The 16,935-nt window shown below is 46.1% G+C and overlaps 1 protein-coding gene across 3 annotated transcripts; it reads right to left on the bottom strand.

Moving 5' to 3' along the window:
* Positions 1-5,918: 5,918 nt before the first annotated feature.
* On the bottom strand, positions 5,919-16,473 carry CCDC116 (coiled-coil domain containing 116). Of its 3 annotated transcripts, XM_081893318.1 has the most exons (6): positions 16,339-16,425; positions 16,273-16,306; positions 15,204-15,322; positions 12,933-13,475; positions 8,793-9,692; positions 5,919-6,830 (listed from the first exon to the last, which is right to left on the bottom strand). In XM_081893318.1, the coding sequence occupies exons 3-6, from the start codon at positions 15,261-15,263 to the stop codon at positions 5,955-5,957; spliced, it is 2,379 nt and encodes a 792-aa protein (XP_081749444.1). In that variant the 5' UTR covers positions 15,264-15,322; positions 16,273-16,306; positions 16,339-16,425; the 3' UTR covers positions 5,919-5,954. The 3 variants fall into 3 exon arrangements, with proteins under 3 accessions (XP_081749444.1, XP_081749443.1, XP_081749445.1); XM_081893317.1 differs by lacking the exon at positions 15,204-15,322 and having other exon boundaries at positions 16,339-16,473; XM_081893319.1 differs by having other exon boundaries at positions 16,273-16,444.
* Positions 16,474-16,935: the final 462 nt, after the last annotated feature.

Here is a 16,935-nt window from a genome sequence, read left to right as displayed (position 1 = left end):
ATTTTTACATTACAAAAAAATAAAAAACAGAAAAAAGAAAATAAATCCAACAAAAATTGTTAAAAACAATCTTTCCTTCTCCTTATTTTTCATTTACTTGTTTCTCGGACCTCCTCATACCACCCCTTTTTGTATTCCAAATCAAATTATTAATTCAACAATTTCTTTCCCTCTTTTTGTTACCCAGATCTTATTCTTAAATTATTACAATCTTAGATTTTTACTTATATAAACCCATTTTTTCATATTCTTTTAACCCATCACAGCTAGAAACCACTTAGTTCCAATCCAACATTATTCTAAAATGCCTTAATTTTACAATATCTCTGTAAATAGTCTTTAAATTTCTTCCAATCTTCCTCCACTGACTCTTCTCCCTGGTCTCGAATCCTGCCGGTCATTTCCGCCAATTCCATATAGCCCATCACCTTCATCAACGAATATATTTGAAGCAGGACTTAAAACCCTAACAAGTGGGTACATGTGGTGAAGACCCTGTTATAAGAATTCTAAGGTCTCTAATATAGAATAAATGTTCATAAATGTACAAGGCAAACAGACACACATAAGTATATAAACCATGTGTCTGAAATAGTACAGGAGAGCAAGCCATTTTGACTGTCCCAAATTGACCTCAAATATTTCTCTGCAAGGAGGAAAGAAATGGGAAAAGCTTTCCAATTGTCTTTGGACTGTAGGGGCTTACACCTCCCTGCAAATACAGTCTGGCAAGTATCTGTTAAGCTGAGCAAACTATCAATATCTGTAAGAGATTCAGGAATTAAATCTATCCAGAAAATGCAATTATCGTAAGTAAGGCATTATCAGGTATCCTGGCAGACAGGAGAGAAGCAACACTCTCAAATTTCTGCTGGAGATCACCTCCTTCTGTGATGTAGGTATAATGTTTTTTTGGGGGGGGTGTTGGGTTACAGGGTGCGCAATTTCCAAAGTCTTTATAGGGGTTTGCGCTCCATTGTTTGGGGTCTCTCTTAACTCCTTGCTAGGAGGGGAGGGAATAATAAAGAGAAAAATAAAGATCTGCCTTGCTTTCTATGAAACTTGCCTCCAACTATTCATCATGGACTTAGGGGACTGAGGCCCTTGGGGAGTTGGGCAGCAAAAGACAAACCCTCTATTTTTTCTATAACAACTCATTTATCTATCCTGGGAAAGCCTGTCAGAACAAAAGCATCTCCGGCTCCTTCCGGAAAGTGCAGACAATGCACACGCGTTTTATCTCGACAGCAATACTGTTCCATGGGGGAATAAAATATTCTTTCTTAAATTTGTATACCGTCCTATACCCACAGGTCTCAGGGCAGTTCCCAACATAAAATCACAATATAAAAAACAAAATATATAATAAAAATAAAAATACATAATAAAATCACAATATAAAAAATAAAATACATAATAAAATCACAATATAAAAAATAAAATACATAATAAAATCACAATATAAAAAATAAAATACATAATAAAATCACAATATAAAAAATAAAATACATAATAAAATCACAATATAAAAAATAAAATACCGGTACATAATAAAAATAAATACAAAATACAAAAATAAAAATAAGAACAAGAACAACCCAATAATCCCCTCCTCCCCAACACATTTTAAAAGGGTGTTGGATGTCCATCAGCCAAAGGCCTAGTTGAAGAGGAATGTTTTTGCCTGGCACCTAAAGGTGTACAATGAAGGCACCAGGTGAGCCTCCCTGGGGAGTGCATTCCACAGATAGGGAGCCACTGCAGAAAAGGCCCCTTCTCGTGTTGCCACCCTCTGGACTTCTTGTGGAGGAGGCACAACAAGAAGGGCATCAGAGGATGGTCTCAGGGTCTGGGTAGGTTCATATGGAGACTGGCGGTCCTTGAGGTATGGCGGTCATGTGCCGTTTAAAGCTTTATATAAGTCAAAATCAGCCCTTTGAAAAGGGGCAGGCACATTAAAAGCTATTTTTTATAGGTCCCGGCCGAGCACCTGAAGACTAAAATTAGTTCAGGGACACATACCAACCAGGCAAACACACGTGAGGAGACTGTGAACCAGGAGGGCTGTGACTGAGGATGGGGTCTGAGGAGCATCTTGTTCAGTTTCTGTTAATTGATTCTCATGAAAACTTACAGATTCTGGCTTCACACAAGGCAGTGTCAATTTACTCTTGGCAGAAAGCCAAGGTCTGCTTGACCTAGAAACTACTTACTCTGATTGGTTAACAACCAGCACTCAACTCTGTTATCTAGGAATGCTAGTACAGTTTGGTGTTAGATGTGTTAGGAGTAGGAGTGCTGTGTATGGTTAAGAGAGAGAGAAAGAAAGAAAGGATTTATTTTTGCTTTGTTTTGTATGCAGAAACTCTGCTGTTTTTATTTTTCCTTTTAATAAATCCTGTAAATAGTTATTCTGAGTCTAGCTGACTAGTCATTCCACCTCAACTAGCTTCTTCGCTGTGCAGGAAAACTCTGCTACGCTTGGGCTAAAGCCATTAGAGCTATGCCTGGCACTTCAAAGTTCCAAGACATCTCAAAGGCCAGCTAAGCCCTTTCGTCCCCAGGCCTGAGGTCCAGCCAATCCTTGCAGTATTATTATTATTATTATTATTATTATTATTATTATTATTATTATTATTAACCCTTCTCACTCTAAGTTCCCAGTGTGGGTTACACCATTAAAACACAATGTCAAAAACAGTTTTAAAAAGCTTACATCACAGAAATAAGTGGTTGTCAAAATATATACCTCAAGCGGCAAAAACCAAGGGAAAGAGGTGCTTCTTCAGCATTCACAGATAACTGTATAATACAGCTCTGTGGGGAAGGCGTTTGACAGCTTAGGGGCTGCCACAGAGAAGGCCCTCTCCTAGCCCCCACCCCCACAAGCTGAGAACGAAGGAGCCACCTCTCAGTGAGGGATTAACCAGTTTCCTTTCCAAATATTCTGGCGCTTTGAGATTAATTTGTCGGAGCATGTATTTTCTCCCGGGGACGACACACTTTTCCGAAGAAGAAGAATTACTTAAATCGGTGGTTGGGATGCTAGGAGGGAGCGTCAGTCTGCGCGTCCTTTTTGCACTAACCGTGTAGATTTCCTTACCGCCTGGAAAGACCAAGCAAAAAACCGAATGGAGGGGGGGGGAGTGAGGAGAGGAAGGAAGAAAGGAAGCAATCTGGTGCAGGCTGACACTTCGCATAATGCATTTGTATTTCATGAGAAACGGCAGCTCCTTCCTGTTAAGGCCGACAATGGCTCATGCTGTTTTTCTGAAACAGGGCAAAACAGATGTCTCGGGATGCCAGCTTAGCCATAGAAAATCAATCCTATGGGGCTTTAGCTGGCACCTGTTTATTTTCTGGGAGGTCACTAACCCCCCAAGGTTTTTAGTACAGTTTGTGTTGTGCTTCTTAACAATGCATTTCAGCCATATTTTTTAAAGCAACAACAACACACACACACACGCAAAACTAAAACGACAAGTTGTAATTGCCTTTAGAATAGCTGCTGTCAAAGAACTTGGTTGGCGTTGAAATATTATCTGGCCTGTCTTTTCTTTACTGCCCTGATAATTCATTGCCACTTTCCCACAGTGGCGGATATACTGGGAGACCCACAGACTGAGATGGAGAGCTCCATTCCAGACCATGCTGCTGGATGGAAGAAGGAGCAGAGACACATAGCTGGCTCAAAGCAAGCTTTTTATTATTTTATTATATTAGTTTCCTCTTTCTAATTCTTGCAATCTTGAAGCAAAAGATGCTTTCGTGGAACCACAGCAGGCCAGAGCTTAGTGATAAATAAAGACATTCAGAGAACAGCTCAAAGATCAAACGTTGCATCCCTTGCAGCCGGGTTCCTTTATGCTGCTACAATTTTGACTTTTGCAGTGATAGAGAAGCCAAATATGCCCCCCTCCCCAGTCCTCTCTGTGTGGGACCACAGCTCCCATCATCCCTGACCGCTGGATGAGCCAACTGGAGATGATGGGAGTTTTAGTCCAGCAAAATCTGTGGGCCCAAAGATAAAGAACATGGGCAGTGGCTCTCGAGTAGAGTTCTTTTGCATCTCTTGGTCAACCTAAGACAGGGGTTTTTCAGCAGGGGGCCGGTCCACTGTCCCTCAGACCTTGTGGGGGGCCAGACTATATTTTGAAAAAAAAATAATGAATGAATTCCTATGCCCCACAAATAACTCAGAGATGCATTTTAAATAAAAGCACACATTCTATTAATGTAAAAACACACTGATTCCCGGACCATCTGCAGGCCGGATTTAGAAGGCAATTGGGCTGGATCCCGCCCCCAGGCCTTATTTTGCCTGCCCATGACCTAAGCCTTCGTATTGGAGAAGTCAAGCATTGAACCCGGGGCCCTCTGTATCAGCTATACATTTTGGAAAGTTCTGTCAACGTGCACTTGGACACCTCTTAAGATGTGGTAACCAAATTTTGCTTGATTGTTCCTGAGATCAAGGAGTGAGTTTCTGTCTATGTTTGGATACAGTTGGATACCATTTTGAATCAAGATACTGGACTTAAGCTTTCACAACTGCACCACTCTTTTGGTTTCTTGGAATTCCCAAGCAACGCCAAGTATGAGACTGTTAGTTCATTATAAGCAGGCATAGGCAAACTCTGCCCTCCAGATGTTTTGGGACTACAACTCCCATCATCCCTGACCACTGGTCCTGTTAGCTAGGGATGATGGGAGTTGTAGTCCCAAAAAATCTGGAGTGCCGAGTTTGCCTATGCCTGATTATAAGGGATAAAGTTTCACTCTATAAGACGCACCAGACCACAAGATGCACCTAGTTTTTGGAGGAGGAAAACAAGAAAAAAAAATTCTGAATCTCAGAAGCCAGAACAACAAGAGGGATCGCTGCGCAGTGAAAGTAACAATCCCTCTTGCTGTTCTGGCTTCTGGGATAGCTGCGCAGCCTGCATCCGCTCCATAAGACGCACACACATTTCCCCTTACTTTTTAGGAGGGAAAAAGTGAGTTATAGAGCAAAAAATACAGTAAATGGGTATGCTTAGGGACACCGATGAAATGGGACTAAATCTGTCCCCTATAAAGGTATTGTGCTATTTCAGCCATGTCCTAAATAGCAACTTTATCCCATAAAACATAGCGAAGCAATTGAAAACCAAGCCAGCTTTATCTACGTTGGGTCTGCTTTGGTTTTGCATTTGGTCATTTTATAGCAGAGAAGCCAGTGTGGTCCCCTCTAGATGTTGTTGGACTACAAACCCCATCAGCCCCGGCCAGCATGATGAATGGTTAGGAATTATGGGAGTTATAGCCCAACAACATATGGAAGAAACCCATGCTGAGTACCAACTTGAGTCCATTATTTCAGTAAGGCCTCACTGAGCTGGATTCAACCTTAGGCACATAAATTACAGACATTTATGGAATTTCTACCTAAAGCAAGTATAAAATATTTGGCATCTGTTGATCTCCAGCTTGGTGGTGGACTGGCAGAGAGTAGAAAGCAGGCAGACCAGTAGCAGGTGGAGCATGGCCAACTCATTCTAGTTTTACCCCCATCCTCTTCCCTACCGAGTTCTACAAGGTCAAAACTGAAACTGAGGAGGAGGAAGCTCATGGCCAGTGGACTACTTGTAAGTAAGAGGGCAGGCAGCTAGGGCTTGGATGAGGGCAGAGGTAAATGGGGCAGTGTCTCATTTGCCTTAATGGGTCAACCTCCCCTGCTTTAGGTTCTGAACTGCTCTGAAATGTCAGTAGGGCATAACTTCCATCATGCGCCACAATGGAAGCTGAAAGAGGTTGTAAAATAACAGTCTGCAAATATTATTCTCTCTCATCAGCTAATTGACTTCTTGTCTGAGACCTTCCACAGATTCGGTAGTTGGGCATATACAGTACATATAAATTACAAAACCACGAGGGTATACAAACCTATATGCTTTATTGCTATTATACCAGTTTTAGATTTTAGGCAGATGAGTTTTGCTACCTTCCTCGCTGAGGCTAGACCTCCGAGACGACGAGTGTTTCTTCAAATGTTCTCCAGAGTTCTGACTCGGAGCTCCTACTTCAGGCAGAACAGTCCCTGACCCTCTGGCCCCGTCAGGGTCTATGTTTAATTTTTGAGAAGACGATGCCTTTGGCGTCACATCGAGTGGCGACTGGTCTTCAGAATCTGGAGCTTCAAGCAAGGTTTTGCTGTCTTCAGAAGTGATAGATCTCCTTGATACGAATTGGTCTGGAAGTCCTTCGCCCTCTACAGATAACTCCTCAGATTCGCCCTCTCCGAAAGCAACTATATCAAAAATATCTGTTTCTTGGCTACCCTCTTGATGGCTACTGGACTCTATTTTTTGCAGTATGCCGGACTTCACTTCCTTCTCCACGGCGCTTTTCATCACCACGACTTTGCCAGTGGGCATGTCAGATTTGAACAGGACGCTCTTCTTCTCCACCGATTTTTTCTGCAGGTCCCACAGGACCCTCTTTTTCTTACCTTTCTTCTTGTCTTTCTGTTTCGGGGTCTTGGGCCTCGGTTTGCGCGGTGCGTAGATCTCGTCGTGGACTTTTGACCAGTCGATTTGAGACGACAGCCGTATCCCACTGCCCTTCACTCTCTTGTAGCCGAACATGATCTCCAGCAGGACCTTGGTTACGGGAACCGAGATGAAGCCCAGCTTCTCGGAAAGAAGGGTTTCGTAGTTGTACTTGTACAAGATGAGCTTGGCTGCGTTTTCAATCAGGAAATCAATGATGGCTTGCTTCGGGAGGGGCTTGCCTTGCAGGCGGGCACGCTTGATGTCACTGGGGCTGATGATACGCCTTGAGACAACAGGCTTGGAACAGTGGAAAGGGAAGACAGAAAGTGTTGAAAGAGTTACTTAACAATGCCATAAAGGTAAAGGGACCCCTGACCATTAGGTCCAGTCGTGGCCGACTCTGGGGTTGCAGCGCTCATCTCGCTTTATTGGCTGAGGGAGCCAGCGTACAGCTTCCGGGTCATGTGGCCAGCATGACTAAGCCGCTTCTGGCGAACCAGAGCAGCGCACGGAAGCACCGTTTACCTTCCCACCGGAGTGGTACCTATTTATCTACTTGCACTTTGACGAGCTTTTGAACTGCTCGGTTGGCAGGAGCAGGGACCGAGCAACGGGAGCTCACCCCGTCATGGGGATTCGAACCACCAACCTTCTGATCGGCAAGTCCTAGGCTCTGTGGTTTAACCCACAGAGCCACCCGGGTCCCTAACAATGCCATAGGACAGTGGTTTTCAACCAGTGTGCCGTGGCACCCTGGGGTGCCCTGAATGATGGTCAGGGGTGCCACTGGTAATAATAGCCTCTTTCCCTCTTTCCTCCCTCACCTCTGATGCCCTCTCACATCTCTGCCACCCAAAGGTTTGCACAGCTGTTCGTTGCCGCAGCCCTGGCTACAAACTCCCCAGGTGAATGGTGCCTCTCAGGCCCCTGTGGGGCAGTGTGAGGGGGCATCTCTCTCTGGGGCAGGGGGGCAGCTCAGAGATCAGGGGCGGCAGCCCAGAGGATTCCCAAGGTGAGGGGAGAAGAGAGGAGACTGAGGGAACACTCCACAAGGGAGGGTGTTCGAAAAAGGGTGAGAGGCTCTCAGCTCTGCAGTCGAGGGGTGACATAACTGGGCTCCTCAGCCCCACAGGGGTGCTGCAGAAAAAATGTAGTTGGTCAAGGGAGCCGTGGACCAAAAAGGTCGAAAACCTCTGCCATATGATATAAGGCTTAGAATTTTTAAAAGGATAATAAAGTAAGGCTTGGCTCATATTTTACTGTAGGGATGGGGCCCAGGGACTGGATGGGGCCCTTAGGCTGTCGCCCTAGGCCACCCCTGCTTTACACCCTTCTTGGTCATTTTTTCCTGGCTAGTATGTATTCCAGTACATTTCTGAGCACAATTCAAAGTGTTGGTGCTGACCTTTAAAGCCCTAAACGACCTTGGCCCAGTATACCTGAAGAAGCATCTCCACCCCCATCATTCTGCCCTGAGGTCCAGCACCGAGGGCCTTCTGGTGGTTCCCTCATTGCGAGAAGTGAGGTTACAGGGAACCAGGCAGAGGGCCTTCTCGGTAGTGGCGCCTGCCCTGTGGAACACCGTCCCATCAGAAGTCAAGGAGATAAATAACTATACAACTTTTAGAAGACACTGGAAATCAGCCCTGTATAGGAAAGTTTATAATGATGCTTTACTGTGTTTGATGTTTTAATTGTTCGAAGCAACTCAGTCAGATGAGTGGCATACAGAGAAATTATTTGCATGTGTTGTTGTTGTTGTTGTCATTACTGTTATTGTTATTGTTATTATCCCTGAACTCTGATAATGCTTCTTGCTTGTCTGGAAAGATGCTAGAGAGGGATGGTTGAGTAAATTAACATTAGTTACTCTACTGACAGTAGCGAGCCATCAGCAAATCACCCCAGCAGGTTGGATTTAACTATCTATTAGCAAAAACAGGTACTATACTGTTATTTTTGCCAAAGCATTTTGATTATTCTTGTTGCTAACACCTGCATTTTCATTCACACTTTATTTTTCAATACATCGCTCGGCTGGAAAACAGCACTGCAAAATTCAGAAGAAGTGCAAATTTCAAAGGATGGCTGTGTTTTAGTTCACATATTGTTTTGGAAAGCGCAAATTAAGCAAATTTAAGTGTGGACGGATTCAAACCTTCTCCCTCCCCCCATCTCTATAAGTGGGTAAGGCCTGCAGGACCCTTTTCATACACCCCAGGTAGGCCGCAGCCTCCCTTTCTTTAGAAATTTACGTACCTGTTTGGACTCAACAACTCCTTGAGTAGAGTCTTTTTTCTGTCTTGGTTTCGGAAGCGGGGGCGGAACGTATTTCGGTTTGGGTGGGGGCTCCTCTGGCGGTGGCCTTGGCTTCGTTTTTGGCAGCGGAGGCGGCACGTATTTGGGTTTGCGCTGAGCTTCCTCAGGCCCCATAGATTTCCGCTTAGATTTTGGAAGGACTGGTGGTGTATATTTTGGCTTGCCCTTCTCTTCCGGGGATGGGGTTACGGATTCCCCCTTTGCTTTCTTCCTCTTCTCCCTCTCCTTGTCCTTCTCCTTCTCCTTTTCCTTCTCCTTCCCCTTGTCTTTCTTCTTCTTCCCCTTCTTCTTTTTCTTCTTCTTCTTTCCCCCCTCTCCCTCCTTCCCCTCTTCGGATTTGGAGTCACCCTCTTCTGACGTGTCCTCTCCGCTCTCGGAGTCGGCTGAGCCGCTCCTCAGCTCCTCTTCGCCCTCGCCTTCCTCGCTCTCCTCCATTGAAGAGCCCCACGGCAGCAGAGGGTGGCCTTGATCGTCGTAAGTGCCCACAAAGGAGAATCCATCCGCCATTGTCACCTCCAGGACTTTGAGGACCGCTTGGTTTATTATGCATTGAAGAGCCGCGAGGATTTTGTTTTCTTCCAAGAAATCTAAGGCTGAGAAAGGTTCGTTTCCTGGATAGTACAAGGGAATGCTGCTGGGCGTGGGCCGTTTCAGAACACTGGTGATCTCCTTGTGCAGGGACTCTACGGACATCGTCTGCTTTGGGATCTGTTTCCTGAACTTTGCAAAATAATCTCTGTGCGGTGGGTGTAGCCTAGTGAAAGACTCTGCCAGTTTGGCCCAAATGTGGAAGTGTTCTTGCCGGAAATAATAACTGTCGCCTGATCGTTCTGAAAATGTCTGCAAGCGAGTAAAGGAGAAAGTAAAGGAAGAGAAAAGAAAGTATATTATAACAGCATCAAAACAAGTAATAAGGGGATGTGTTCGGTTTGGATATTCTAGGTGGAAGCTGGGAACAGACCATTTCATAACTCCCAGATCAGACAACGGAGGAACGTAAAAAAACCACCTTACGCTGAACCAAACGATTGGTGCATCTAGCATCCACACCAACACTCTCCAGCCTTAGGCTCCCAGATGTTGTTGTACTAAATTGTTACCCATTGCCTAAGCTGGTTGGGGATGGTGGGTGTTTTAGTCCAACAATATCTCAAGGCCCAAGATGGAAAAGCACTGGTGTATAGTAGTGACTGGCAGAAGCTCCCTGGGGTTTTGGACAACCAATGCCCAAATGCACACTTGCTCTTCCTCTCTCTTAGCTGCTTCATGCAAAGTCAGACCTGTTTAACTCATTATTGTAAACACTGGCTGGCAGCAGCTCTCCAGGTTACAGACAGGGTTCTTGCCCAGCAGGGGTTGAACCTTCCTGCATAGAAAGCAGGTGCTCTTTCACAGAGCTACCAAAGGCACGGCCAGTGTTCCCATCTCGCTTAGGATTTGCATCCTAAGTGGAGACTTTTGTCCCTGAATCAAGGGTAGGCAACCTCTTGCCCGCCAAATGCTGCTGGACTACAACTCCCATCATCCGTGACCATGGACCATGCTGGCTGGGACGGATGGGAGTCCAGCAACATCTGGAGGGTCTCAGGTTGTCTACCCCTGGTCTACCCCTACAAACCAAAAGATTTAGCAACCCAGTTCAATCAATCAATCAATCAATCAATCAATCAATCAGAATGACTCTCTGAACAATTTCTACATTCTCCTGTGTCTTTGGGTACTCTGAGCTATTTCCTGACTCTTTCATTTTCCTTTTTTATCACATCAAACCATTCCCACAAACAGCAGAATAGTAAAAAGAAAGAAAGTAAAGAAAGGTTGTTATAGGAGACCTGTGATAATTGCTGCACATTAATCAGTGGCGTAGCGTGGGTTGTCAGCACCCGGGGCAAGGCAAGTAATTTGCGCCCCCTAACCCATGGATTTGCACCCCCTAACCGTTACCCCCAGATGTTGCGCCCGGTGCGGCCGGCCCCCCCCCTGCACCCCCCACGCTATGCCACTGACATTAATAAGTGATCACACAATAGGTACCATTCTGGAAAAGTGTGATTCTCACCGTGGAATGACTATTGTTCACCCTCCCCTTCCATGGGCCCCTCCAGATGTCATTTTTTATTGTGCATTCATGATGATTTGTGCACACGGAATTATCAGGGATCTCACACGTGTTCCCGCTTTCGGTCATATTCACCCCTGCAAAAAGTTTTGGGAGAGTCACACTGCTCCCTTTTCAATCAGTGCACATCCCATAACTCCCTGCTGAAATCCCGGAATGTTTTATAGCACAAATGTTCTGGTTTATTTTTGTCCTACTTTTCTTGTGCTATAGCCCGTCCGGACAGCAACGATCTAGTGGCATTGGGAAACATCGCGGAACAAACTGAAGCAGAATCAATATGCCACTAATTCACTGTTATTGTTATATGTTGCAGAATACACTCACAGTAAAACACCCGTCTGGAGGAGCCTGTACCCCTCTTTCAGTCCATGCATCCAGTTGTGGATGCCTGATACGCTGTCCCTGCACAATGGAATTAGAATCGAGGAACCTTCCCGCAGGAGGAAGGATTCCTTAACACAGATGTGGGCATTGTTCATTCATTGCTGAAGGATGAGCTCTATAGCATTAGAGCAGCGGGGAGGGGCATTTTAGGGTCCACAGGACAGATTATTATCAGGATTGGCCTCATGGGCCAGACTTGACAGTTATTTTTTGGGAGGGGGGATATCCACCAATTAACCCCCCCCCCCCGCGTGGCTTTGCCCATGCTTCTCCTTTTAAACCCTTATCGTTGGTGCTTTAAATGGGGAACATGGGGACACTTGCAAAGGTAACTGCTTTAAGGCGCTCCTGTTGGAAGTGCAGGGAATGTCTTAAAGCGGCTTCTCTTTTAAGTGGCTTCTCTCCACTGCAACCCCACCACACACTCAATGGTTTTAATCTTCATTCATCAGTTGATGAATGGGGATTACTGTATTTTTCGCTCTATAAGACACACCAGGCCATAAGACGCATCTAGTTTTTGGAGGAGGGAAACAAGAAAAAAAATATTCTGAATCTCAGAAGCCAGAACAGTAAGAGGGATCGCTGCACAGTGAAAGCAGCGATCCGTCTTGCTGTTCTGGCTTCTGGGATAGCTGTGCAGCCTGCATTCACTCCATAAGACGCAGACACATTTCCCCTGACTTTTTAGGAGGGAAAAAAGTGAGTCTTATAGAGCAAAAAATACGGTAAATCCTGCTAGCTAGGCTGCGTGATCCTGTTCGTCCCTGATTGTGCAGCCAATGTAAGATTAAATAACGGTGATGTCAGCTGATGGGTAGGTGAGCATGATTTGGAGAAAACTTGACAGGCAAAATTGGGCAATTTGATGGGCCAGGTATGGCCCACAGGCCAGAGGTTCCCCACCCCTGCATTAGGGTCACAACATAATTCAAGCCTGGAGTGCAACTGCGATTTTTATCTGTCATTAGCTGCGTCACAGGCACTGTCCAGTAGGATCCTGCGACACTCAAGTTTTATAGAGAACCTTTCCAATTGCCATGCCGTCACTAGCTTTGAAAGAATCACATCACACACACACACCCCAGGAACAACACACAGTGCCTTGAAGGCTAAGAACCTGCACCGCTATGAGAACAGTAGGAGATTGCAAAGGGAAAAACAGAAGCGTCTGTGCAGGATATTGTCTGCAACCTGACTCAGTAAATGAAAGGAGCGTTCAGGGATCTGAAAAAGGCTCAAAGCCATGGCTCCAGGAGGAGGAGGATGGAGTTGGCCACTAGGCATGTGGCTGGAAAAGAACTGCAAAGAGAAGGCTCCCTTTCTACTGCTGGGTCCTGCGATGCAACAATGCATCCTAACTATTCCATGCATTATGGAATTGCTGGATATAGTAAACTACTTCCACACCCATAAACACCTCCCCCCACACACATAGCAGGCTTTTCTGTAGCGGATCCAGACATTTTGTGCAGAAGTTTATTTCCGTGCATGGATTACATTGGCTGGATCAGAGCGGGGAACTCTCAGCGCGGTGCGGGAGGTCCGATCCGTCAAGAAAGTCCTCCAAATACCTCTGCGTGGAATCCTCCGGAAACTCCCTCCCTGGGCCTCTCATCTAGCCTCGGGAGCCTGGCGGCATATTTATCCAGGAGGGACATTTTTCCTTCGAGCCCAGGCTCCCTTCTGCTTGTGAGACATGCTTCCCAGTCGTCTTCAGAGCTGGAAGTGGCCGAGGTGGTGTGGTACCTAGACTGCGAGCTGCAGGAGAAGGACCACGACCTGCTGTCCATGCTGGAGCCAGATTCTTCTTCGATATCAAATATCGGGTCTCCATCCTCGGTCGTCACTCGCCGCAGCTTCCGCACGGCATCCTCGACGATGTTCTGAAGGCTTTCCAGGACCTCCTCGTCAGCTAAGAAATCCACAAACTCTGAGAATTCGTTGGCAAGGTGGCTGCTTTCGCCGTGACTGCTGGAGCGCTGCTTTCGTTTCCCTTTGTCTGGGCTGAAAGCTCTGAACTCAGAAGTTGTGGTGGCGGTGAACTGGTCCCGGAACTGACAGCGGGAGGGTGGCCTCAGGATGTTCCTCCAGGCAGAGGGATCTCCTTGTCTCAGCTGTAGACAAGGAAAAACCAGGGTGAAAAGGGGTCTGAAGTTACTGGGACTGTATCAAAAATGCACGTAACGCCAGCAATGTAGGCAGTGATATAGTGGAGGGGAAAACACAGGGGTGTGTAGTTCTGGGACTTTTTTCAGAGCAGGAATTATGACAGGTTTGGCCTGAGTAATTGGCTGCTCTGGTGAGTGGAGGAGGTGATAATAAGGCTTTCAAGTTTATTTGTGGCAGATTAGTCAGAGTGTGAGGAAATAAGCAGGTAGAGGCTAGTCACTGCTTTCCTTTCCTTTGCTGGGGGTCCCTGCTTCATGCTAGCAATTTAAATGGTAACACTTCCTTTTACAATTATTTGAATTTTTAATTGCAAGCCAATGTTTACATTTCAGCTGGCTGAAGACCTTTTGTTGAAGCTCAATGGGATTTACAAGTTGAACCAATGCCATCAGAAGCAAGCACTACTGACAGTTGAGTGGTGCTCAGCCCCAGTAAGAGGTCAACAAATCTGTCGATTTTGGTTCCCTAGTTTTCTCATTTTTCAATCTTAATTTCAGCTCTCCACATTTCTGCAGCAATTTGCCTTTTTAAAAAAACCCATGAAAATATATCAGCAGAGTGCAAATTTCTCCTGATGAACACAGGCTTGCATTCAGTTTTGACTAATATACATGTTTTTGTAAGCAATTTCCTTAAAATCTAATGCATCTGTTATTTTCACTAATGTGTGCATTCTGTGCATGTTTTCTCGTTCATAGATGCATATTCTTTGGAGAACCACATTGCAAAATTCAGGTAAAGGTAAAGGGTAAAGGGACCCCTGACCATTAGGTCCAGTTGTGGCCGACTCTGGGGTTGTGGCACTCATCTCGCTTTACTGGCCGAGGGAGCCAGCGTACAGCTTCCGGGTCATGTGGCCAGCATGACTAAGAGCAGTGAACTAGAGCAGTGCACGGAAACGCTGTTTACCTTCCTGCCGGAGCGGTACCTATTTATCTACTTGCACTTTGGCATGCTTTCGAACTGCTAGGTTGGCAGGAACAGGGACTCAGCAACAGGAGCTCACCCCGTCGCGGGGATTCAAACTGCCGACATTCTGATCGGCAAGTCCTAGGCTCTGTGGTTTAACCCACAGCGCCACCCATGTCCCCAAAATTCAGGTATGTTCAGATAAAACCGGGTTCCTTAAAACCGGGCCCACAATACTCAACTCGTGGCTTCTAGTGGTTATGAGCCATGCATCAGAGCCATGGGGAACCACTAACAGTGACTCCCCTGAAGAACTCTACGATTTGGCAGGAATATAAGGGATCAGGCAGTCCTTGAGGTATCCTGGACGGCAGCTGGCTCTGCTGCTGCCCACTACTTTGAATGCTGCCACCCCCTCCTGCCATCTAAGACTGACAAGTCCAATGTCAAAGTAGGGCAGCACCAGAGGGCACTTTTCTTGTTGCGTTTATTATGCCACTTTTTACTCCATGAAGCTAATTGCGCCTGGCATATTCGGTTCTCCCCTTCCTCATTTAACCCCTAAAACAACCCTGTGAGGTAGGTTAGGCTGAGAGTCAGTGACTGGCCCTAGGTCAGCTTTATGGCTGAGTAGGGATTCGAACCCTGGTCTCCCAGGTCACAGTCCAACACTCTAACCACTACACTGACTCAGCTTGGGTGACTCCCCTTCCTCGAATGGGATGGCCAAGGGCAACCCATTTCTGTCTCTCTTTGGGCCTTACCTGAGGTCCCCTGAGGCTCTCATCATCTGCCAGATAGCCGGAATATCTACGACTCACCATGGTGCTGAAAGGACAGCAGCTGTCCTCTCCTTTCTTTTCACACCTTCTGTCTCCTCTTCCTGCGCAAACAGACACACAAAAATAGGAGTGTTGTTATTATTTTACGGGACGCGGGTTAAACCACAGAGCCTAGGACTTGCCGATCAGAAGGTTGGCAGTTCAAATCCCCGCAACGGGGCGAGCTCCCATTGCTCTATCCCAGCTCCTGCCAACTTAGCAGTTCGAAAGCATGTCAAAGTGCAAGTAGATAAATAGGTACCACTCCAGCGGGAAGGTAAATGGCGTTTCCGTGCGCTGCTCTGGTTCACCAGAAGCAGCTTAGTCATGCTGGCCACATGACCCGGAAGCTGTACGCTGGCTCCCTTGGCCAATAAAGCGAGATGAGCGCCGCAACCCCAGAGTCACGACTGGACCTAACGGTCAGGGGTCCCTTTACCTTTACCTTTACTATTATTTTACAAAGTGAATTCAAAAGTGAATTCCTGATGAAAGGTCTAGGAAGGAAAGTGCTCATCAACATTTTCATAGAGGGGAAATATTTGGTGTGTGAATGATATCGGAGTTTGGTAGCAAAAGAGCGAAGATGTGGATCTGGCAAGGGACAGAGGGTTTAATTTCGATATAAATATATAATACTTATAAACCGCCCGCACTTTCAAAACATCACGACGCCATGCAGCAAAACCGTTAAAACGTTGTAAAATTACATAGCCATAAAAACAGAACGAATTGAGCTACGCTCAATCAATTCTATAAAAACACTCAGTGGAACCAAATAGTTTTAAGCAGGAGGTGAAATATCGAAATTGTCAGATATCAGTAGCAGCAGTATTCCAGATTGGTGCCACTGCACTTGGTTTCATGAGGGCTAGAAACTCTGAAAGTTGAGGCAATCAGAATAGGAAAATCCCGGTTCTAATGCATGTATGACAACCAAACCCTTCCATATCCGAGTGCGTCCCATACTCGATCTGCCAGCCTTTTTTGAAAAAAACAAACTGCTACTCACAATAGTGTTCATTAAGGGTGAAAAATCCCAGATTATAAGAAGTGAGCCTGGGGTTTCTTTACCTCTCCAAATTCCTCGTTGAGGATCCTGCCCAGCGGGCTACCTAGCATCGAGGGGTTTTGCCAACGTGAGGAAGTCTCTTGCCTCAAATGTTCACACGGAAGCCAAAGAACTGCTTATGCCTCTCAGAGAACCTTGCTCTGTCATTGTTAGGTAATGGATCCTGTCTGTTTGCCCGTGCGATTCCATTCATTTGCATAGAACATTCCTATCGCAAAGCCCAGCTCTCAAAGCGCGAGTTCAGCTCATGCAAAGGTGGGGAGCCCTTTGCAGATCAGGGGCCACATTCCCTTCTAGGCAATGCCCAGAGGGCCAGGTGTGAGGGGTGGGCGTGGCCGGAGGCAAAAGGTGGGGGCGGAGCAATGAATGCCAATCTTACCTTTCTACAGTGGGCTGGTTTCTACAAACACACAGACACGCCCCTCTCAGTCCTCCATCCTGATAAGTGAGACTAATGAGCAGAGATCAAGGACCCACTCCTACCAGCCAAACCACCAAAGGAGGATCCAAAATAGATCTGGTGAGGGGTGTGGCCTGGGAAGAGGGGTGTGGCCTGGAGAGGTGTGGTCTGATGAGCACATCAGGTACCTGAAAGGGAGAGGC

The sequence above is a fragment of the Podarcis melisellensis genome, assembly GCF_964234715.1.
Source record: "Podarcis melisellensis genome assembly, chromosome: 16".
Taxonomy (NCBI): Eukaryota; Metazoa; Chordata; class Lepidosauria; order Squamata; family Lacertidae; genus Podarcis; species Podarcis melisellensis.
Note: the sequence above shows the minus strand (reverse complement) of the source record. Positions and strands in the feature narration are given on the sequence as shown.